Genomic DNA, 25,358 nt, shown 5'->3' with positions numbered 1-25,358 from the left:
ACCAAGGGAGAGCGAGTTTTGCTCTGGTGTGAGAGCTTCTCTTCTATGAAGTCAGGTCAAAGCTAAAAGATGAGAGTGAACGGCTGTAGGTTCTGGCTGAGTAGGACCCTCTGAGTGGGCTCTCCCCTTTAGAGGCAGCCAATGAAGGTAATCAAGGAGCGAGATGTCACAAGCGTTTGTAACTGAAGACATTTCATAGAAGAAATCTAGATTATTTCCTTGTCAGGATGCCTCCCAAGTGGAACGAGGGCTGCAATGCAGCCTCACAGTCTGGAGTGGGACTCCATCAGTGGCAAAGACAACGCACTGCAGAACTGAGCTGAGTTCCCTTTTACCTCCACCGTCAGTTCCTGGGCCCCTGGTTATCACCTGCTCTCCACAATCTCCTACAACCGCTCACAAAGGTTTCTCCCAAGGCTGCCCCATCATTGTCATCATCGTTTCATTTGTCAGTGGCTTTCTCAGAGTCTGATAGCTGCGCTCAGCATAAGCTCATCTTCGGGGCTCCCTTACATGGCTGCCAGCCTGCAAAGACCCTGCCTCCTCACTTTCTTATCCCCAAACCCACGTTATCACCAACTAACACACTGTGTTATTTTTCCAGCCCAACATACAGAATTCTTTCTACACATTAAAAAAACTGACACAACTATACCACAAACCTTCAACTAAAGACATTTTCTATTCTTATTAGTTAATGAACACATCTCCATCTGCCAGTGGGATAGATTCCATTTCCTACCCTGTCATTTTGAGGGCATTTATTAGTATGTGACTCCTCATTTCTCTAACCATTTCTCACTTCCAGGTTAGCCCTTCTTTCTTTCCACACTTGTCTAATCCATCCTGGATACCAATGGAATCATTTACACATTCTGTCGTTACATTTTCTTAAAATCTTTCTTGAGGATCCTCTTAGCTTTCTTATAATGCATGGTCCTAGATCACAACTGCGAGTGCAGTCATGTCTGTGCCCTCAACCACATAACCTTACCCTTCATTCTTCCCCACCAAGAAGAAACCAAGGCCATCACGTCACTGCCCCTGACTGCGGAGCCTTCACTGCCCAACTTAGTGACACTTGGCTTGGTCTCACCAGCAGAGGCTGTAGGACTCACATCCAGGGTTTCCCTCCCTCATCCCTACATGATGGATCCCATCCCTTAGAGCCGCCCCACTAAGTATTCCCTTTTGCTTATTTTGGATCTTTCTCCCTATGATTTTTTTTTTTTTTTTAATACCAACAACCTAAACATGACCAGGAGAAATCCTCCTGGACTTTGGTTCTTTCTTCATCTATCAAATGAACTCCCTTCTACATCACACAGTTTCTTGAAAGAAGAGTCTACCTTGCTTGTTTCTACTTCTTTATCTCCAATTTACTCCCTCATACATAGTGAGCCTCCTCCGAGACCCTCCTCATTAAGGTCGCCAGGAGCTCGTAATTATCAAATAAAGTGCCCTGCTCCTGTCCCTACCTCGTGGTAGCTCCACACTGCCTTTTCTGTGCTGCTCGCTCCTTCCTTCTGGAAACCCTCTCTCTTTTGGCTTCTCCTCCAATCCTCCTAATTCTTCTAAGATCCCTCATTGGTATCTTTTCTTCCCACTGCCTGAATCTTTAAATCAGTGCTACAAGGGAGGTCCAGTGGTTAAGTCTCCATGCTTCCAATGCAGGAGGCATGGGTTTGATCCCTGGTTGAGGAACTAAGATCCCCCATGCTGTGGGGCCAAAGAAATAAATAAATAAGATAAACCACCACAGTGATACTAAAAGAAATAATTTAAAAAATTAAAAAACAAAATAAGTTAGTGCTCCGAATTTGACCTTCAGTCTTTTTCTTCTTAATCTTTAACTGGATGATAACTTTCAAAATGGTTTCATCTTACTCAGCTTAAGTACAGCTGGCTACCCACCCAGTTTGTGATTTTTAGGGCCAATCTCCATTCTGAGCTCTACATTCATACTTCCAAAACCTCCATAACATTTCCACTGGATGCTATGTCTCTAACTGTTATCTAGACTCCAGACCAAACTAGCAACATCCTGCCTCAAACCATCTCTTATTTCAACTGACAGCCTTTCCACACACCATTACCAAAGCAAGAACCTGGATTTACCCTCAGCTCTTCCATTTTTCATTTCCTGCAGTCATCACCAAAGCTTATTAAACCTACCTCCTCCAGGCTTTTCCAATTCATTGACTGCTACTCCATCTTGAATACTCACTATCTTTCTTTTCATTGAGCTCCTGTAACACCATGTCTAGGATATGGCTTAGCCTTCTAAATCGTCTCCTGCCCCCAACCTCTCTCTTGCTTGCATACCCCTGCATTCTGGCAGGGCTGGCTTTCTAAAACCTCTATCAGATCCCATCTCTCTTTTACCTGTTGATCAATAAACGTTTGAATAAACACGTGAGAAAACGGAACAACCTCTTCCTTGACAACTCTAACAGCCACTGTAACTACAGTAACTATCACCTAAAACTGGCCTTCTGCCTCATGCCTGTCAGCCTTCTCATCTATACTGAATACAGTTGCTGTATTACTTTGCTTTTGGCTTAGCTCAGTTTTATGCCACTTCTTTGCTCTTCGGCATTCCATAATTTCTCCTTATCTACCAGACAAATTTCTTAGCCTAAATATAAAGCCACCTCAATCTGCCCATGCAGCTTTCCTGCCAAGTCAGTATTTTATGTACCATCTATACTCAACTATTTGCCACTTCCTGAACACAATTTGAACTTTCCAGCCTCTTCATTTATATTATACTGTTCTTCTGCATGGGAAGTCAGCTTTCTCCCTCTGTCCTGTCCATTTATTAAAGCCCAGTCAAACATTAATCCATCTATGGGAACCATCACTAACAAGAACAGCTAGAAGTAACTCCTCTCAGTTTTAGCCTCAACACTGTTTTTACCTCTGAGTCTTTAATCACAGATTGTGTGATTTGAGTCTTTAATCACACAGTGTGTGTTTATCATCTCACCCACTACAACAAAAGTTGGAGGATACACTGAGGTCACAGTCACATAATATACATTCTGTGCACCTCCAAGGCATCAAATAGTATCCAGTACATTGACTGATGGATGCTTACTGACAAAATTAATGCAAGATTGGTAGTGCTCAAAGTATTAGTTTTCTTACTGCCTTTGTTGAGAAAAATCCTCTGAAAAAGTAAAAACTTACTGAATACTTACTTTAATGGGACAGTCAAAAGTCTCATGAAATTCTTCTCCAGAATACAGTCCAAACACCTGCACCTAAAAAGTAAGCGGATCCTGTCAGTTCACCGTGACAGTAACAAAGAAAGCTGCTGAGCCAGTGACAACACGTACTATCAACGAAAGTCAAGTACTTAGTAATCTAAGGTCTTTGTAATCTCTACTAAATATCCAGTGAAAACAATTCCATCAGTGTGAGACTATACCACTGCAATTAAGTTTTTTTACCAGCATCTCATGGACAGAGTTCCCTTTGCCCATCACAAATTTATTTTGTTAAATAGATGTCAGCTTTAAAAAATGAAACAGAGATGAAAGGTTATTAATACTTTTTAATGAATTTTCCATAGGCTACTTCTAAAGGAATTATTATTCCTTTCCTTGAAGGAAAAAGGAGCTTCTTCTTTGAGTCACAGATATATAAATCAGCTGAGCAGATCAAAGTCGCAAGAGATAAGAATTGCACTTCTTTTACCATCTTATCCTGAATCTATTGAGAACGTATACATGTAAGATTTAATTTTCTACTTATCAGTGTCTCCCTTAAAATTGTTTCATCTTAATCTTTCCTCTGAGCAGCTGACTTTAATATTCAATTGTATAATGTACATAAAGGGGCTTCCCTGGTGGCTCAGATGGTAAAGAACCTGCCTGTGATCCAGGAGACCCAGGTTCTATCCCTTGCACATGAAGATCCCCTAGAGAAGGAAATGGCAACCCACTCCAGTATCCTTGCCTGGGAAATCCCATGGATAGAGGAGTCTGGCGGGCTACAATCCATGGGGTCACAAAGAGTCGGACACAACTGAGCAATTAGTACTTTAACATAAAGGGTACAGATCATAGATTCAGAGCTTGACAAATGTTTATGATATGAACATACCCCTGTAGCCACCACCCATGTCAAGAAGCAAAACCCAAGAAGCTCCCCTGTGTTCCTTTCCATTCATTTACATCCTCACAAACTAACTGTTCCTCCAAAATCTATCACGTTTGGTAAGCTGTGCTGATGTTTGAATTTTATATAAATAGAATCATAAACTATTTCACTGGCTTCTTTCAATGGATATGTTCCTTCTGATATTTATCCACACTGCTACGTACATATGGCAGGAGCTGGTTCTTTGTCACTGCCGTATAAAATTTCAGTGTATGAGTACATTGCCACTTGTGTATCCACCTTCCATTGATCACTTCAGTTGTTTCCAAATAGAGGCTATTATGAATAATGCCAAAGAAAGGCAATGCCAAAGAATGCTCAAACTATCGCACAACTGCTCTCATCTCACACACTAGTAAAGTAATGCTTAAATTCTTCAAGCCAGGCTTCAACAATACGTGAACCATGAACTTCCAGATGTTCAAGCTGGATTTAGAAAAGGCAGAGGAACCAGAGATCAAATTGCCATCGAAAAAGCAAGAGAGTTCCAGAAAAATATCTATTTCTGCTTTATTGACTATGCCAAAGCCTTTGACTGTGTGGATCACAATAAACTCCAGAAAATTCTGAAAGAGATGGGAATACCAGACCACCTGACCTGCCTCTTGAGAAATCTATATGCAGGTCAGGAAGCAACAGTTAGAACTGGACATGGAACAACAGACTGGTTCCAAATAGGAAAAGGAGCCCGTCAAGGCTGTATACTGTCACCCTGCTTATTTAACTTATATGCAGAGTACATCATGAGAAACACAGGGCTGGAAGAAGCACAAGCTGGAATCAAGATTGCCGGGAGAAATATCAATAACCTCAGATATGCAGATGACACCACCCTTATGGCAGAAAGTGAAGAAAAACTAAAGAGTCTCTTGATGAAAGTGAAAGAGAAGAGTGAAAAAGTTGACTTAAAGCTCAACATTCAGAAAACTAAGATCATGGTATCCGGTTCCATCACTTCATGGCAAATAGATGGGAAACAGTGGCAGACTTTATTTTGGGGGGCTCCAAAAATCACTGCAGATGGTGACTGCAGCCATGAAATTAAGACACTCACTCCTTGCAGGAAAAGTTATGACCAACCTAGACAGCATATTAAAAAGCAGAGACTTTACTTTGCCAACAAAAGTCCATCTAGTCAAGGCTATGGTTTTTCCAGTAGTCATGTTATGGATGTGAGAGTTGGACTATTAAAAAAGCTGAGTGCTGAAGAATTGATGCTTTTGAACGTTGGTGTTGGAGAAGACTCTTGAGAGTCCCTTGGATTGCAAGGAGATCCAACCAGTCCATCCTAAAGGAGAGCAGTCCTGAATATTCACTGGAAGGACTGATGCTTAAGCTGAAATTCCAATACTTTGGCCACCTGATGCGAAGAACTGACTCATCTGAAAAGACCCTGATGCTCAGATAGATTGAAGGTAGGAGGAGAAGGAGACGACAGAGGATGAGATGGTTGGATGGCATCACCGACTCAATGGATATGAGTTTGAGTAAACTCCGGGAGTTGGTGATGGACAGGGAGGCCTGGAGTGCTGCAGTCCATGGGGTCGCAAAGAGTTGGACATGACTGAGCGACTGAACTGAACTGAATGAATAATGCTATAATGAACACTCTTTCCAAATCTTTTGGTCCACTCACATATCCATTTATGAAGAATGGGATTGTTGAGCTGCAGGTTATATCTTTGTTGACATCTAATAGACAGCTGAACATTTTCACAAAGTTGTTCTGATCAATTTACACTCTCACCAGCAAAGCATAAGAATTCCAGGAGCTCTCAAACACTTGGAACCAGCTATTAGGGGCACTCAGATCTGTTTCCCAACACTTGGGATGTGTTCACTCTTTTTCTAGTCTCTAGAAAAAAGTGGTGTTATTTTTTTCTTTTAACTTCTGTAAGAATTCACCAGTGAAGCTATCTGGGTCCAATGGCTCTATATGAGAAAGTATTTCGTTACAAATTCATTTTTTAAATAGACATAAAACCTTTCAGACTTTCAATATCTTGTTTTCATCTTAGTAAGCTGTGAGTGGTTCATCTGTGCAAGTTCCAAGAGGAAAATGTACTCATATTATCATTCTGGGGAGATATGTTCTTTCACTAAAATATAAAATCTTTAGAATATCCCACTCATTTTGTGACTCCTGTGTTTATACTCTTTTTGTGTGTGTGTGTGTTTATACTCTTAGGCCAAGAATGCTGTTTGGGTTCCAAGAATAGCACATCGTAGAATGTAATGTCAAGGGGATATTATCTACTCTGAGGTAGTCTGATAAAATGTGTTCTTGACATAGCAAATACATGAAGGCCCCACTACCACCATGCTGCTCATTGCTCAGAGGGCATTGCTCATGTTTTACAGAAATGTGCAGGCACCAGGGGGCTTCCCAGGTGGCTCACTGCTGAAGAATCCAGCTAGAAACTCAGGAGACGCAAGAGACATGGGTTCTACTCCGGGGCGGGAAGATCCCCTGGAGGAGGGCATGGCAACCACTCCAGTATTCTTGCCTGGGAAATTCTATGGCAGAGCACCCTGGCGGGCTATAGTCCATGAAGTTGTGAAGAGTCACATGCGACTCAGCAGTTAAGCACAGGGTACACTGAACTTCTTATAAAATGGTGGTTGAGAAGCTCAAAAGAATAATATTATATGCAAAGTTTTACTCTGCCCAAGAAGCTGAATGTGAATGAGCCCAAAGAATCCAAGAAAACAGGCTCAAAGTAAGACAGGTACTATGTCACCTGGATCTTAACAGACTAAATGAACAAGGGGGTCAACTTACTAAAATTACATCAGTAGAAATTCATGGTACTCCAGGAAGTTTATATTCTTCTAACATAAAGCTACTTCTATTCACTCCAACTATATCACAACATGGTCCTGTGTCACATCTTATACTCCGACTAATAACTTGGACCTCAAAATGCTTCCACACACCTTACCTCAGTAGTTCTGATTGGAAGATCCTTGGATACTAATAGCCAGACCCCATCCTCGACAAATTAAATTTTTTGGTGGGATAAAATATATATTTTTTTCAAGTGGACGTATTTATTTCACTCATAGTGGTCAATTTCTATCTAGAAATGTCTAAATGTTCCCCTGAGCTCTAAATTTATTATTATTTTTTTAGCTGTAATTTGATTCCATTTTAACCTATGGGGAAGTCTTGGTTACAACTGTGTGAGACTCAGACTCCAATGGGAAAGTGTATTTTGATAACATCTCCTCAAAGAAGTGATGCCATTTCTCAGTTTTCTCAAGCTATGCAGGGAAATAATCTTCTGAAAAAGGTCTCTATTGAAATGGTCAGTATCATTCTGGTTCTTTAAGAAATTTTATTCTGAATTAAACCATCCTTATGGACTTCAAAATGAGAAGAAATAGCTTTAAAACTGTATTTTTAAAGGTTCGTAATTCATGGTATGTAACTAGGACTGAAAATCTTGCACCCCCTCATTTGACCCTTATAGCAAGACTGCTGGGGATGAAAGCAAACACCTTTGTTGACGTTCAGTCACTGAGTCACATCTGACTCTTTTGTGACCTCATGGACAGTAGATTGCCAGGCTCCACTCTCTGTTCATGGGGTTTTCCAGGCAAGAATACTGGAGTGGGTTCCCACCTCCTCCTCCAGGGAATGAAGCCATGTCTCCTGCATTGGCAGGCGGATTGTTTATCACTGAGCCACCAAAACAAACAACTCGTCTAAAGTCGTTAAAAATCAGGAAGACTATTCCATGCTCTATTCTTCTATATACCGTCATTATGGGAGCTAGTCCAAAATTTGTAAATAAAGAAGATACCTTTGCATATGAAGTGTAAGAAAAGCAAGACTGAAAAAAAATTCAAATGCCTCAAATATTCGCCAAAATAAAGTGAAAGGGAATATCAGGCTATGAATTAGACAACTCTACCACAGAAGTTGAAATTAAATGCAGCAGACTATTCGGTTCAAATGGACAAACTTCCTTCTACCTATAATAGGATAGATTTGAAGAACAAAAGTTAAGTGACTTTTATTGTGGGAAAAAGTACACGAGCTGTAAACAAACGAATATGGGACTGCTGAAAAAAGACTGAGGTATCAGTAAGTGAGAAAATATTAGAAATATTGTGAACCTTATGGGGAAAACTAAAATACAAATTTCCAGGGGTAAAAATTGTGAATCCAACAACAAAACAATCATGAATTCGTATGAAGATATAATAGTCGAGTAAGAAGGAATAGTAGAGTAAGAAGGCAGGAGGAGAAGGGGACTTCAGGGGATGAGATGGTTGGATGGCATCACCAACTCAATGGACATGAGTTTGGGTAAACTCCGGGAGTTGGTGATGAACCCGGCATGCTGCAGTCCATGGGGTCGCAAAGAGCTGGACACAACTAAGCAACTGAACTGACTGACTGACTGAAGAAGGAAGTAGAATAAGAGAACAAGTCATCAAGTTCTTAGCAAACAGGCTGACACTCAGAACTGCCCCTGAGAACTAGTCAGAAGCAAAATGTCACTACAGTACCCACTATAGAGACCTGAGGGGTGTTTGCTGAAGGCAGCAAGCAAGACTACAACTCTTAGGTTAGTGTTTCTCACTGTCTTTTTTTTTTTTTAAGATTTTTTATGTGGATCATTTTTAAGTCTTTATTGAATCTGTTATAACACTGCCTCACTTCCATGTTTTGTTTTGTTGACCACGAGGCATGCGGGATCCTAGCTGCCTGACCAAGGATCAAAACCACACCCCTTGCAGTAGAAGGCAAAGTCTTAACTACTGGACAACCAAGGAAATCCCTCTTAGGTTAGTCTCTATTTCTATGCTTAACTGAGAAACATTTTCCTCAATTGTCCTTATTTTGTCTTTCAGGATGGAAAACACTGAAATGTCTCAAAATAAACTTGATATCAGTATAAACAGGGTGAATTGTAAAACCTTTGCTATTTTGGTTAATTTCACTAATGTGACACCCAAACTAGTAAGTCACAACTTATACTACTAAAGCTAACAAAACCCAAAATGATTCTCATTCATTTCCTCTTTTTTAAAATTTTCTCAGTGAGTATCACACTGTGAAAAGAAATCCACTGAATGATTGCCTGGAGAGATCTGGCTTTTAGGAAGATCTTGCCGGAGAAAAGAATCTTATTTAAAGGTTAAAATTGAAAGGATCCTTTTGATAAGGGTATTTCCTAAAGCAGCCCTGACAACTTCTCCCAACTTGTCATAAAAATACCTAATGAGAAAAAGAAACTTCAGAACAATCTGTCTTATAGTCAATCTACTGCCAAGTCCTAGAGTATTTCTCATTAACTACAAACCCATAGAGCGACATGAGGACCACAGAAGGTATGTGCTATGCATTTACCGGCAGAAACACAGAAACCCTACTACCCTCATGAAACAATCAGGAAGGTGTCTATGTCTCTACTCTAGCACAGACTTCTCTGTATCTGCCAACCAGAACACTGGGTGGCAGGCCATCTGACACAGAGAAACTATGAGGAGGGCGGCCGGAGGGCCAGGAAACTCTCTCAGCTGGTACTTCATTATAACAGACCCCCAACCCAAGCTTCCCAATAGCAACTGGTCAAGCATTAAAACAGGAGTAAACACATAAGCTGTAATTCTGTCTGGCTGGAGGAACCCTCACAGGTGAGACGGCAGGTTTTCCTATTCTCCACCCATGGAGGGTGTTAGAGACCCAGGAGAGAAGATAGGCAAGGCTCCCAGTTCACTGGAGGAGCTGCCTGCACTGGATACTTCCAGGCAGAGGAAATGGGGCTTGTTAACTGGACCCTGTGTGGAACTGATGTGTGATTCTGCCACACCCAGCAGGATGACACCAAGAAGGATAACAAGCAGGGCTCAGAGCAAGCGGACACTGGATCTGTTTGCTAACTGAGGTTCAGAAAGAGCTTGTCTCCTTGTTTTGGAATGGATACAAGAGTAACAAAAACATACACAGGATCTATAAGAAGAATGAGGCAGAACACAATTTCAAGGTCTCCAAGGGAGAAAAACCATGCTTTAAAAAAAATGTTTTAATAGAGACTTTCCTGGTGGTCCAGTGGTTAAGACACTGTTCTTCTACTCAGGGCATGTGGGTTCGATCCCTCGGCAGGGAACTAAGATCCCATAGGCCAAGTGGTATAGGGTGGGGAGGGGGCTAGTGTTAACAGTAACAGCAATAACAACAAAAACTACAAGACTGTTGACTTCAATAACAAGAGACCTCTATGAATCTGGAGCAGAAGAAAAGGATGGTGATGATGATAACTACTGACAATCACCACCTGTACCTTCTATTTCAGATACTATTCCAAACTACTGACACATATCAACTAACTAATTTCCCCTAATGATTAACACAGCAATAATCATTACTACCCCCTTTTACAGAGGAGGAAAACAGGTTGAAGCCCAGAGAGGGCTGAATCACTTAGCTGACAACACACAGCTCAAGCGTGGCAGGATAATTCCACTCCCAGCCATTTGATCTCTAATACTCCTAAGACCTCTAATACGCTAAGAGCTAAGACTTCTCATGACACAAGAAGTCATCATTTTGGTTTTGAAAATTAAACATAGATCAGGCTGACATGAAAAGAGCTGGGAGAGATCGAAAGAGTTCAGGAAAATTAAGATGGCCCAACAGAATAAAACTCTACTCCAGAAAGCAACATGGACATTGGAAGCAAAGCACATCAGCCAAGGGACCAAACAAGAAGAGAAACTCTCCCTGACTTCGGAGAAATGAGATGATAAAAACCATGAGAAAGCAAAGCACATGTGTGTGTCTGCGTGTCTGTGTGACAAAACATGGCCAAGGTTTCTCACAATATATTGTCGAAAGAGAAGGGTGACTACAGCGTGGGAGGGGAAGAGGCCAGACTACAATGTTTAAGAAAAGGGTTATCAAAATAAAGCAGAAAGATCTGAGAATTTCCCACACACCCCAAATCGGCTCTGCCACATCCCCATCCAGGCCTTGCACTGCGCCCACTGCCCAGCTGAGTCCGTGGAGGGGGCTGGGGGTCAGGGAACATCCCTGACCTAACAGAGCAAGAGCGGGAATGGAGCCTGGGCAGGTGCAGTGCAAAGCGAATCTCTTAGCCTCTGTGCGATACCGCCTCCAGCCTCAGTATTATTGAGTTTCTTTGAAGAAATGAAAACACGTGGAATTGCAGCAATAATCAAAATCAGGACTGAAGTCAACTTTCCTGAAATGAAAACAATACTTCAGTATATAGATCAAAAGGACTAACTCTCTTTCAGACAAAATGAATGAAAATAGACCTGAACAAGACATTAACTTAGCAAACTGAATTACAAGGGCTGTTCGTTGTTGTTGGTATTGTTGTTGTTATTATGATGAGTCTGAGCTCCAAGGCAGGACAAAAAAAATTTAAACAGGTTTTGTGAAAGAACAAAGTAGGCTGGCCTCTGACATATCTATGAAAATAAAGGTTAGACAAAAGAGAGCAGGGTCTCCAAAGCTTTGAGAGAAAATAGTTCAACCCAGAATTCTATATTAAATTAATTCTAGTTTATATATGAAGACAACACAGGCAAGAGATCAGAAAATAAACCTTGTATGTATTTATCTTGAAAGTTACCTAAAAAGGTACACCAGTAACACCCATATTCTATGTGTGACTGTATTTCAAAATTTGGAACTCAAAGGTAAAAAAAGTCCTGAAGTAAAAGATTAGAAATGAGCACCAGCTGAATAAACAGAATAAATTTTAAAGAACTGTTAGAATTAGGACTTTAAAACTGAATACAAATATGAAGAGTCATCTCTGAAATAGAAGGTAATGATTTTTCTAGAAATCCTAACACACTAAAGAAAGAAAAACCACAACAGCCATTTAAAGATGCACGAGATCTAGATGTCTGGAGTTGATTCTTTTAATAATCTTTACATTGCTATCATTACTAACCAGTTTACCAGATCATGCTATATTATTACCGCCTCAGTTTTCACAATACTGACTAACCCATGGTGAGGGCTAGGTTTCATTAACTATGTGCACTGAAATATTTCTTTTCAAGTCTATCAATGCTGGTAAAATATATGAAAAAACTATTTTTTAAAATGCATCATGGGGGCTTCCCTGGTGGCTCAATGGTAAAGAATTTGTCTGCCAATGCAGGAGACAATCGGGTTCAATGCGGGTTCAATCCCTGATCTGGGAAGACCCCACATGCCACAGAGCAACTGAGCCTGTGTACCACAGCTACTGAGTCTGTGCTCCAGAGCCTGGGAAATGCACTACCGAGCCCTGACACCACGAGAGAAGCCACCACAATGGCTGCTTCACGCAACTAGAGAGCAGCCCCTGCTGGCCACAATTAGAGAAAGGCCCATGCAGCAACGAAGACCCAGCCCAGCCAAAAAGAAAGTTATTTAAAAAAAAAATGCACCATGGGTCTACAGCAAAATACGACAGTTACAAATCTGACTAAAATAGGAAAACAGAGGTGTTTGCCAAGAAGTGCACCAGGAGATATCTGAGGGTTATCTCATTATTCACCAGACACAGTAGTTAAAATATCCCACTTCATCCTATCAAATAATAATTCTTCAAAATTTGAACTCTGAAAATTCTTAGATGAAGTAGCTTACTAAAAGTTCTCTTACAATTCAAAAACAATATTCTCCTTCAACAATTAAATTGGTATTAACCCAGAAGGAATTCCCCCTTACCTTTCAGAAAACAAAAATGGAGATAATCTTTCATTATCAATACAAAATGTTTCAACGGTTTGGATAATTCTCAATTTCCGCACAAACCAACTCTTCCCTTATCGCTCTTTTGACAGTCTGGTTCATTTCAGAATTTCAGCAAGTACTGTAAAATTTGATAGTGCTTTTTGAAAAGCACAAGTGTTCCAATGACTTTCAAAAGACTCTTTGGGCAACATTAGGCTTAGATACATCAAAATGCATTCATGTATGTCAAGAAGACTTCATTTTTCTTCTGTTAACAGATTAAATGGGTATAAATCTTTTACACTGAGTACACTGTTTTTAATTTACTCATCCTAATGGACCATTGAATTTAGATCACATAAAGAAACATAAAATTAGATTAGGAAATCTGCTGTATGCAGACAAGAATATGTAAGGTTCTGTAATGATTCTTAATGCATTCTCTTCTTAAACTGTTATTTTAGAAGAGTAGCTTAAATACACTGTGCATTTGAATTTTATCATTGCAAAGCAACATTAGAAAAGCCTTCCATTGACTGAAAAACAAAAAAGACATTCTTGTAAGTGGAAAATCAATCACCACAACCACTAAATGTCACAGCTCAACATCAGCAAGAAGCACTGATAATTGTTAGTTATATACCACACAAATGATGTATGTCCTTGGTTGAGGAAGTGGGGGCCAGGTTTTTAGAAAACTGTACATATATTGATTTTACATTTATTTAATGCTGCTATTCCAAGACACTTTATTCTTCTGATAAACTATGACTGCTTATCAAAAGATTCTATAATTCAACAGAAACATTCATAACTGCTGTGTGAAAATGAAAACCACCGGCCCACAGAAATCATGCCCACAAAATCCAATTTTGTGGATTTATGGCAGAAAGGCATTAAACCACTGTCTTGCAGGAACTGCAGACCAGTCGCTGAAGTCTAAGTGGCACGCCAGTAATGATTAAGGTGACATGTCCCCCTGCCACAGTTGTTAATCAGCTTAATACTAGTTACATTATTGACATTCTTGTAATTACTTTTCCTTAAGGCACATTAGCGCAAAATATATTTTACTTTAATTATGAGCGATCAGGAGTAAGTCCGATACCCAAAAAGAATAATCAAGGTTCTCCGAATGCAGATACCCAGTAAGTGCAGTGCTGTTCTGAGACCCTGGAAGTGGTTACATCACAGCCCCTGGGGTTGGAGCAGCGCTTTCCATGAGATCAGGCAATCCCCATACCTTGCCATCCTCTGCACACACGCCCATGTGTTCTCCACTTTCATCCAGGCTAACCTGATTTATCTTCACAGGACTCTATTTAAAAAAAAAAGAACAAACAAACATGAAAAACATTTTTATGTATCAGAAGCCAAATGTTTCACCTCTTTGTAAAATGTAAATGATACAAGCTATTAGTTTAGATGTATGAGTCCAAGACATAGTTTGCTTTTGCAAATGAAAATGGTAAAGTATAGCTTTGTTCCCAGACATATAAGGGGAGAAACCTCAGATTTCCCCAAATTACCTATTTCGCATTCTGAAGTCCAGCTAAAATGGTATTTTTCTTACTTGCTATGTGCCTTTTTATTTATTCTGTTCTATTTACTCCAGAGTCCTATAATTCTTCCCTAGCCAAATTCATTCAAAGAACAAAAATCCCAAATAAAAATCATGATGTAATGAAAACTGTTAGCTTTTTAAAGAATTGAAGTATAGCTTGTTTCTGGTGAATAGCAAAGTGATTCATTCAGTTTTATACACACATGCACACACACTTTTTCATATCCTTTTCCATTATGGTTTATTACAGGATATTGAACATAGTTCCTTGTGCTATACAATAGGACCTTGTTCTTTACCTATTTTATGTATAATAAATAGTGTGTAGCTTCTAATCCCAAACTCCTAATGTACCATTCCCTCAGCTGCTTTCCCATTTGGTGACCACACATTTGTTTTCTATGTCCATGAGTCTGTTTCTGTTGTATCATATTTTAGATTCCATATATAAGTGATATCATATGGTATTGGTCTTTCTCTTTCTGACTTTCTTTACTTGTTATGACAATCTCTAGGTCCATCCAAGTTGCTTCAAATGGCATTATTCCATTCTTTTTTATGTCTGAGTAACATTCTTTTGTATGTATATACACATATTCTGTATCCATTCATTGGTTGATAGATGTCATGGTTGCTTCCATGTCTTGGCTACTGTAAAGGGTGCTACAATGAATGCTGGGATGCAGGTGTCTTTTTGAATTAGCAACTCTAAAATCAGTTGTTTTAATCTGGCTTACCAGCCAATTCATTTGTTCTTCTCTTATAAATTACAAAATCAACTTTTTATTTATACTTCATGCTTATTACTTTCTGGGGGAAATCCACAGGGTCTAACTGATATTAATTTGTCATATCCTAACTCTGTCATCCTCCAATCTTTGGAGTAATCTCAAATTTAAAAATCTGTGAAGACAGGAATTAGGCATTCTACTTTAGATGTATTTTCCCAATAGGAAACACACTGTACATTTAATATTTTACACAGATTTCCAGTTCTCTATTTAGCCAGCTGTTTATTCACTATAATATTCACAAAGGTGATTTTCTAACTGGAAGTCAAAATCAGTAAATGATGAAAACAGTTAAAAAAAATGTCAAGCACTTCTTTTCCTTTTTAATTTTTTTGCAATTTCTTTCTTTTTGAATGCAACAAGTGGTATGTGCAATCTTAGTTCCCTGACGAGAGGTCAACCCTGTGCCACCTGCATTGGAAGCATAGAGTCTTAACCACTGGACCACCAGGAAAGTCCTTTTTCTTCTTAAACGGTGACAGTATCCAACCACCTTTCACAAAACATGATAGAACAAATTAACCATGAAAAGAGAAATAAGCCTTCATCATTACAATATAAGCCTGCAAATTAGTTTCCCAAAATACCTAACCTTAAAATAAGCTGGTTAGTGCATACAAATAAAATGGAAATACACCAAATTGACTGTTCCATGCTTATTGGAAAATATCTCTGAGCTAGAAAGTAATGGCCAGACCAAGATTCCCAGACCTCGAAAGGCCACTCAGGGACTGATGATGCTAGGAGAAATTCCCACATTACAGGTGGAGACAGCTGGCTATAGAACCCTTTGATCTCGAATTCACTCCTGAAATGCAGCTCATGAAAGTTAAGCTATCTCCTTAAAAGTTCCTAAAATGTTAGAAAAGGAAAAGACTTTGAAGACAGATCTTTGATCCATTTACAAGAGAATAAACCAATCCCAGATGAGATTCACAACAGAATAACAGAGCCAGAGTTTCTGACCTTGAGAGCAGTGAAGAGAACTTTGTGATGGGCAGCAAAGAAGATGCAAAACAAAAGCTGAACTGAGAAAGCATTGAGGCTGGTATGTCTAGACTTCTTTCTGGTCAATGAGTCTGAATGACTGGCTTTGACAGTCTCCTTTGGATACGTTGTTTCCTGAGTACCTCCTGTTAATTTTCTGATTCTGACCTTTTGTTCATCAAACAATTTAATACCCATTTTACTCTTGGCAAATATAAACCCCACCTACCTCTGACTGTAACTTAATTGACATTTGATTATAACCTACCTCAGACTGTAATTTAATAGGTGCCCAGAACACGATCACTGCCAAGCTTTCCTGTCCTGACCAATGTGGTGGACGCTATCCACATGTGACTATACAGAAAGTTTAATCAGTTAAAGTCAATCACAGTTAAAAATTCATTTCCCCACTTGTGCCTGCACATGCCAAGCACTTAAGCCACATGTGACTACCAGATAATGTATGAGAAAGCACAGAGATCATGGAATGTTTTCATCATTTCATAGAGTTCTACGGACAGCGTTATTCCAGGTCCACAAGACTGAGACGCAGTGCTTCTTCACAAGGCTCTCTGTACAACTTACTGCTGCTACTGCTAAGTCACTTCAGTCGTGTCCAACTCTGTGCGACCCCATAGACGGCAGCCCACCAGGCTCCCCCGTCCCTGGGACTCTCCAGGCAAGAACACTGGAGTGGGTTGCCATTTCCTTCTCCAATGCATGAAAGTGAAAAGTGAAAGTGAAGTCGCTCAGTCGTGTCTGACTGTTAGCGACCCCATGGACTGCAGCCTACTAGGCTCCTCCATCCATGGGATTTTCTAGGCAAGAGTACTGGAGTGGGGTGCCATACAGTCAGAAGTATATTTTCTCCCCATGTATCTGTCAAATTGTTTTCTTTCACTTCTTCTGTACTCTGTGCTCATAGCCTGTGCTAAGATTCTCAGAATTGTACTGTATTTTAAAAAAAACCTGACATACATGTTAGTTGATCCTCACAACTTTTGAGGAAAGCAGTCAGTTTAAAATGGTTATTTCCATCTCATGATAAGGAAAATGAGGCCTCAACAGTTTACTTGTGAGCTGATCTTCACAATTAAAACATCCCAAATCATGAGTCTGATCTTCCTTTCTGAAAGGGCTTCCTGTCTGAAAGGGCTCTTCCTGATGTCTTCCTAATCTGTAGTAATGACTGATATATTCTTCTAGTTGCTCAAGACAAAAAACTTTGGATCCATTCTTGACTCTTTTCTTCCAGACTTTACCTTATTATCTGTCAGCAATTCCTACCTCTTCAAACAAAATTTCCTCACTTTCACCACCCCAATAGCTGCCATCATGGTCCAAGCTACCATCATCCTTGTTTGAATTACTGTAATGGTCTCCTAGCTAGTAGACCCACTTCTGCCTTAATTGTCCTAGAAATCCCCTAGAAATGCAACAAACTAGCAGAGTATATGCTGTTAATAGGTGGATCAGACAATGTGATTATTTTGTTCTAAACTCTCCGATGGCCTCCCATCTCAGGATAAGGTCCAAAGTGTTCACTATGACCCAACAGTCTGAAATGTTATGGCTAGAGCCCGGCCTTATCCTCCCTCGGCCGTGTTCTCTCTCCTCCAGCCACAATGATCTTCTTGCTGTTTCACCAGCCCTAGAATCTCTGAATTTGTTTGCCAATGCTTTCTGCCAACTATTCACTGGTAATCATCTTGTTGGTGATACTCTCTGGCCACTGGAGCTGAAGTTTCAACACTCTGCCCAAACATTTCATAGCTCCTTCGCTGTTATATGTATTTTTTCTCCTTAGAACTTACCACTATTTTACTATGTATTTTACTTAGTTCAAAGAATACAAACTTTCAATCATACACAAGTTCTTTCAGAGAACAGAATAAAAAGAAAATCCTCCTTGACTCATTTTACCAGGACAGCATAACCTTACAACAACAAAGCTCAACAAAGGATGTTAGAAGAAAGAAAAAAATACAAGTAAATCTCACTCATGAAAAAAAAAAATGGAAAAATCCTAAAGAAAATATTAATAAAGGCAGCATATATAGAATAGACAATTTTATTCCAGAAATACCAGGCTGATGTAACATATGAAAATTAACATATTTTTGCATTGATAAAATAAAAAGAGGAATATCATAAGATCATCTCAAGAAGAAATTTATAAGATCATTGCAATGATGCAAAAAGTGTTTGATGAAACTCAACACTCATTCATGGTAAAAATTCTTAGCATGTTAGGATAAAACTTTCTCAATTTCACTTCAGGTGAAATGCTCAGCACTCTCCTTTTGCTGTCTTTACAATATTGACTCTTCTAATCCATAAACATGGAGCAGTTCTCCATTTATTAGGCTTCTTTAACGTCTCTGAATAAAGTTTCCTATGTCTCCCCTCGGAGGTCTCATCATGCTTTGTTTTATTCTGGGAGTAGCAATGACAGTCAGCAGGATTTTCTCATTCCTGATATGTACTATATGACTCCATTTACATAACCTACAATAATAGGCAAAATTACACCACAGTGTCCTGGAGAAGGCAATGGCACCCCAATCCAGTACTCTTGCCTGGAAAAACCCATGGACAGAGGAGCCTGGCGGGCTGCAGTCCATGGGGTTGATAAGAGTCGGACACGACTGAGTGACTTCACTTTCACTTTTCACTTTCACGCATTGGAGAAGGAAATGGCAACCCACTCCAGTGTTCTTGCCTGGAGAATCCCAGGGACGGGGGAGCCTGGTGGGCTGCCATCTATGGGGTCACACAGAGTCGGACACAACTGAAGCGACTTAGCAGCAGCAGCAGCAGCACCAGCACCATAGTGTCCAGGGAGTGTACACAGAGGATAGTGTCCAGGGAGTGTACACAGAGGACATAAAACAAAAAAGAAAAGCTAAGCATTTATTACCAAAAAGGTCAATACAGCAGATCCTTCCAAGAGTACTGTGCATGGAAGTGGGAGAAGGGATCACACAGTCTATTCTTGACAGAACAGTAGTGATAAGATTGCTTGCTTTATTACTATTTGTTCTACTGAGCATTTTAAAGTGTACTTTAAAGAGTTATATTTCAAAATAAAAGCAAACATCCAAGATTTCTAAATAAAATTTAAAAGAATTTGCTCATGAAAATGTCTGGGATCTATGCCTTTAATGGGTTATTTCTTGGTTTACATTTCCCCCCATAACTGTCAAGCTACTCAAATGCACTAATTCTATTCTGGTCATTTATATTTTCCCAGAAAACTGTGTATTTCAGATTCTTAATGATAAAATATTTTTATTTTGTATTCTTACAATATTTTAATAATACCAATGATATTAATACTACTTCTAGTAAGTAGTAATGGAACTAGCACTACTACTAAGTAAATCTTTACTATCTGCTTCTTATGCATCAGTCTCTAGTCTAACAGTTGTATTAAATATTACATCATTTGATCTTCATAGATCAAATACCCCATACCTATGAGATAGGTACTATTCTTTTTACCATTTGGAAATATGACAATATATACATAGTGATATCATGCATATTAATATTTTATTTCCTTTTTTCTTTGATTTCCCTTATCAGGTATATATCAGTTGTATTGACCTTTTAATATATGCAATATTACCATTAATTTGCTTTATTTTTTAATGTTTTCTATTTTATGAATTTCTACTCTTATTCCATACTAATTTTCCCTTTTTGCCTTAGAACAATTTTGTTGACCTTACTCTAATTTCCTGGAGTTAATATATTGCCCATTAGTTGTAACTGCTCATTAGTTAATCATAAAATAAGCAAATGCTTTGTATTTGCCTTTGGGTATAGCAATGGCTACAAATCAGAGACCAGAAAATACTGTGCAATTATAATAAGTATAACCCCCTTTGAGAAAAGTATTTTGTTTTGTTTCATTTCTAAGGATAGTGATGGTGTTATGTGACTATCAAATTATTTAAAAAACTCTACTGTGACTAAAATTATGGTCAGATATGTAGTTTGCATCTGTGTCTTTGTTAAATTAATTGGTTGTTCTTTGAAACCTAAGATATCATCATTTTGAAGTAATTCATATCCTCTATCTTGGAGCTCAAAATACATATATTTTCAATCATGTTGCATATATTGTTTTATTTCTATACATTCTTATTTATGTTTTTCTCCTTTATCTAGAGAAGACTGACGGAAATGTTTCAAAAACTTCCCACTACAATTGTACTTTTGTCCATTCCTCTTTGATTTGCAAATACATCTTCGTCTAGATATTAGATGACCTAAAATTTGGCAAAATAAGAGTCTAATTGTTATATTTTCCTTTTAACTTGTATATGCCATCAATACAGTATGCCTTCTGCTGGTTAATGATCTTTTGCCTTAAACTCGTTTTTTTCTCACATTTTTACTGACAGGATGCTTAATTTTTGCTTGACTTTTTATATTTTTGATCAAATTTTTATGTTTTACTCCCATCAGCTTATAGGATATTTGTTCTTCAAAGATAAACCTTTTTTTCTTTTATTAATAGAATACCTGGCCCATTTAGTGCTGTCTTAGTTAAGAGTGGGACACAACTGAGCGACTTCACTTTCACTTTTCGCTTTCATGCATTGGAGAAGGAAATGGCAACCCACTCCAGTGTTCTTGCCTGGAGAATCCCAGGGACAGGGGAGCCTGGTGGGCTGCCGTCTCTGGGGTCGCACAGAGTTGGACAGGACTGAAGTGACTTAGCAGCAGTAGCAGCAGCAGCAGTTGCTACATTATTTTATAGTTTTAAAAATTATGTTTCTCTAGTTTATTATTATTCTTTTGTTATATTACTCAAATTCATTTCTCTTGGTCTATCAAAGAATTTAGATGTGTTTACTCTATTTTCATCTTATTAGTGATTATCTTCAAAATTACTATAATACCTGAATTATGTCTCCTCCTCCTGCCTCAAATAAATGCAACTGTATTAACTGACTCATTTAGAAGATGAGGTATTTAGCACATGTTTATTTACTCCCTTCTTCCTTCCTTATTTTAAAACAAGAATACAAATATTTTCTATTTCTTAGGTCATTTCAAATAGAATTGAAAAGAGAAGCCAGTTAACATATCCATAAAAACTGCAGTCTTAAACTATATGCTCTAAGCATGAAGCCAGAGGAAGAAACTGTTTTGTTATCAGGGTGTCCATAATTTTAAAATTGATTCACAACAGGTTACTATAGATTAGGGACATTTATCCCTTAGCATGAACACTGCAAACAATTCTGCAGCTTATGTACATTTTAAAATACTCTATAGTTTTTGAAGAAATCTGGATTCTCTTTCCTCACATAAATCAAACCAAGTAAATAGACAACTCACAAAAGAAACAGAAAAACTATAAATAAACAGAACAATAGGCAACCTCAGTAATAATCAACAGATGCAAAGTAATGCAGTGAAGTATTTCACCTGTGAAGTGAAGTCGCTCTGTCGTGTCCGACTATTTGTGACCCCGTGAACTATATAGCCCACCAGGCTCCTCCGTTCATGGGATTCTCCAGGCAAGAATACTGGAGTGGGTTGCCATTTCCTTCTCCAGGGGAATCTTCCCGACCCAGGGATCGAACCCAGGTCTCCTGCATTGCCCGCAGACGCTTTAACCTCTGAGCCACCAGGGAATCAACAAAGATTTTTTCCAAATATTTAGTTTTAGAAAGGAAGCACAAGAATAGACACTCCTCCTACACTGGAAGTAGTAATTCAAATTTGGAGAAACTCTGGAAGATCATTTAGCAATGTGTATCAATATTCTTTAAAATATGCACTGCCTATTACAACCAAGAAGAAGAATGAAGATTATTTTGCAAAAATATGCTTTCCATAGCAGATCTCTCTTTTAAGACACTGAGAAATGGAAATTACCTATAGTTCTAAAAGTGAGACATCTAAATGATCTTTTTTTTTTAAGTAAGTTTGTTGTTGTTCAGTCACTAAGTCATGTCCGACTCTTTGCGACTCCATGGACTGCAGAACAGGAAGCCAGGCTTCTCTGTCCTTCACCGTCTCCTGGAGTTTCCTCAAACTCATGTCCACTGGGGCTTCCCTGGTGACTCAGCCGGTAAAGAATCCACCTGCAATGCAGAAGACCTCGGTTCAATTCCTGGGTTGGGAAGATCCCCTGGAGAAGGGAAAGGCTACCCACTCCAGTATTCTGGCCTGGAGAATTCCATGGACTGCATATTCCATGGGGCTGCAAAGAGTTGGAGCAACTTTCACTTTCACTTTCATATCTATTGAGCTGGTGATGCCATCCAACCTCATCCTCTGTTGTTCCTTTCTCCTCCTGCCCTCAATCTTTCCCAGCATCAGGGTCTAAAAAGAAATATTACATAGAAAAAAAAAATTGGCTTTGATCAAAGAGAGGTCTGTTCTTTCCCTTTGGCTTCTAGGAAGTCATCTATGCCACACCTACATAGCTAACAGTTATGTCTTACAGTGGGGGCTACTCAGAGAGAGTAGCCCCCACTATAAAGAGAGTTCAGTGAGTTCTGGGAGGCCTTTAACTAATTATGAAACATGAGGATGGATTTAGGAACCCCCAGAACTTGCAGTTGGTTTCAGAAGTCTTCAGCAGACTTGGGAGCCTAGAGGACTATGCATTCAAAGCTTATAATTCAGCTATGTGATCTAATGTTTATAAATGGATGCATGCTCAGTTGTAGTCAACTCTTTGCAACCCACTGGCTCCTCTCTCCATGGAATTTCCCAGGCAAGAATATTGGAGTGAGTTGCCATTTCCTACTCCAAGGGATCCTAACCCAGGGATCAAATCACTACTATATTTACAGGTGTATATATAGATATATAGACATATATATATATGTATGTGTGTGTGTGTGTGTGTGTGTGTGTGTCTAGAAGTAGATTTCCCAAAATATTAGCATTACTTCTATCTGAATGCTGACATACTGTTCCTTTCTAGGTTTTGCTGATTTGGGGGGGCGGGCGGTGGCAGTGCATGCGAGATTTCAGTTCCTAAACCAGAGATCAAACCCGTGTCCCCTGCATTGGGAGTGCGGAGTCTTAACCATTGGACTACCAGGGAAGTCCCTGCTGATTTTTTACAACAAATATTTATTTTGTTTGTAATTAAAAAAAAATATATATATATATATATGTGTGTGTGTCTAGAAGTAGATTTCCCAAAATATTAGCATTAGTTCTATCTGAATGCTGACATACTGTTCCTTTCTAGGTTTTGCTGATTTGGAGGGGCGGGGGGTGGGGCGGTGGCAGTGCATGCGAGATTTCAGTTCCTCAACCAGAGATCAAACCCATGTCCCCTGCATTGGGAGTGCGGAGTCTTAACCATTGGACTACCAGGGAAGTCCCTGCTGATTTTTCACAAGTATTTATTTTGTTTGTAATTTAAAAAAAAAAAAAATATATATATATATATATCTGTGTGTGTGTGTGTCTAGAAGTAGATTTCCCAAAATATTAGCATTACTTCTATCTGAATGCTGACATACTGTTCCTTTCTAGGTTTTGCTGATTTGGGGGGGGTGGGCGGTGGCAGTGCATGCGAGATTTCAGTTCCTCAACCAGAGATCAAACCCGTGTCCCCTGCATTGGGAGTGCGGAGTCTTAACCATTGGACTACCAGGGAAGTCCCTGCTGATTTTTTACAACAAATATTTATTTTGTTTGTAATTAAAAGATAAATATTTTTAAATTATTATATAGTAAATCCATGAATCTAAAAACAAAAAGAAATCACAATTAATCTTACTTGTTAAAGCCATCCTTTGGGGGACCTGCAGCATATATTTTTATCTGGAGCAGTAAACTGTGCATGTTAGTTTTTATAACAGTTTCATAACATTTAATAAAGAATAAACAACAAGATTTCAATAGTACAGCTGTCAACGGTACATAATCATTCCACTCAGGAACAAATGCCTCATGTATATCTGTCTTTTCTAAACACTAGGAATAAGCAGCAGCAACACAACAGGAATAAGAAAGGATATGGGAGGAAACCAGGAGTGCAAGATTCAGCTTTCCTTCAATGCTGATTTTTTCCATCTGCCTGCTTTATACATATAATGGAGGGAGTATGCTGCAGAAAGATAGACTACTGGAATAGATGTGGACAAGGTTACAGAACCAGAGGGAAAACAGACCAAAGAAAAATGGGCTCAGCTGTATTTTCCATTAGCTACAATTTTATTCCTAATGGAGACATGTTTGGAATTCTGGACAATATAAGTGAGTTGGTTCAAAAATCAATAACGTCAAGCTGACACCATAGAACATACGAAAATGTTTCCTTAATGGAACAAAAAAAAAGAAGCCCAAGGAAACAGGAGGGGCCCAGGACCAGCACATACCTTCTAAAGCCAAGTCCACGACAGGTGGTCCCAAGGTCTTAAATTTAAAGAAAAGGCAAAATCACCCGCATGTCCGCCTCATGTGATAATCAATTACCTAATGTACGAGGCTTGAAATAAATACACTTAGTATGGATTATGTCAGCTCTTCAATTAGGAATAAATTCACGGTCGTTTCAAAAGCTGCTTTTAATGGTGTTCTTTGTGGCCACTTCTTTTCCCCCGATGCTCCTCATCATCCCACCTTAAGCTATTGGTCCCCCAACGTGAACCTCAGAAATCAATCTGCTAATGTATAATTGGTAAGGCTCCTCTGACTAACAAATGGATAATTGATTCCTTCACAAATGCTGCATCCCCATGGACACCGACTGGAAAGAATAAGAAACAGAAGATGGGGTTTCGTTTACGTTCTCCCGGAGACCCACTATTCAGCAATGGCAACATCCACAGGGTTGCCCACGCAGCTCCATGCTCTTCAGTCACCGTGAGCAAGCAAGCTGCCCTCCATCACACATGTGAAAAGCACATGTGTCCTTTCAGACTTGAGAAGAGCTCAGTTTACTGCTGATTTTCCTCTCCCCTGAGGACACACCCTGTGATAAGCCAGACCTCCAGTTGGATTTAAGAAGTCTCTGCAAAATACACCTAATTGTGGGCTTTCTACACATCTACACAACAAAAGGAAGCAAGAGAAACATTTATTTTCTGGTGGACTTATTCTATGGCTAGATGGCCTAACTTAAAAAAGAAATTTATTGAAG

At 39.2% G+C, this 25,358-nt stretch overlaps 1 protein-coding gene across 2 annotated transcripts in view; it reads right to left on the bottom strand.

The window, feature by feature from the left end:
- The window catches only part of VPS41 (VPS41 subunit of HOPS complex), a 226,380-nt gene that overhangs the window by 130,574 nt on the left and 70,448 nt on the right, over positions 1 to 25,358 (bottom strand). For both annotated transcript variants that reach the window (XM_059885622.1, NM_001083453.1), the window contains 2 exon segments: positions 14,124 to 14,198; positions 3,204 to 3,266 (listed from right to left, as the gene is read on the bottom strand). In XM_059885622.1, the coding sequence (XP_059741605.1) occupies positions 3,204 to 3,266; positions 14,124 to 14,198 (138 nt within the window).

The sequence above is a fragment of the Bos taurus genome, chromosome 4 (genome assembly GCF_002263795.3).
Source record: "Bos taurus isolate L1 Dominette 01449 registration number 42190680 breed Hereford chromosome 4, ARS-UCD2.0, whole genome shotgun sequence".
Taxonomy (NCBI): domain Eukaryota; kingdom Metazoa; phylum Chordata; class Mammalia; order Artiodactyla; family Bovidae; genus Bos; species Bos taurus.
Note: the sequence above shows the minus strand (reverse complement) of the source record. Positions and strands in the feature narration are given on the sequence as shown.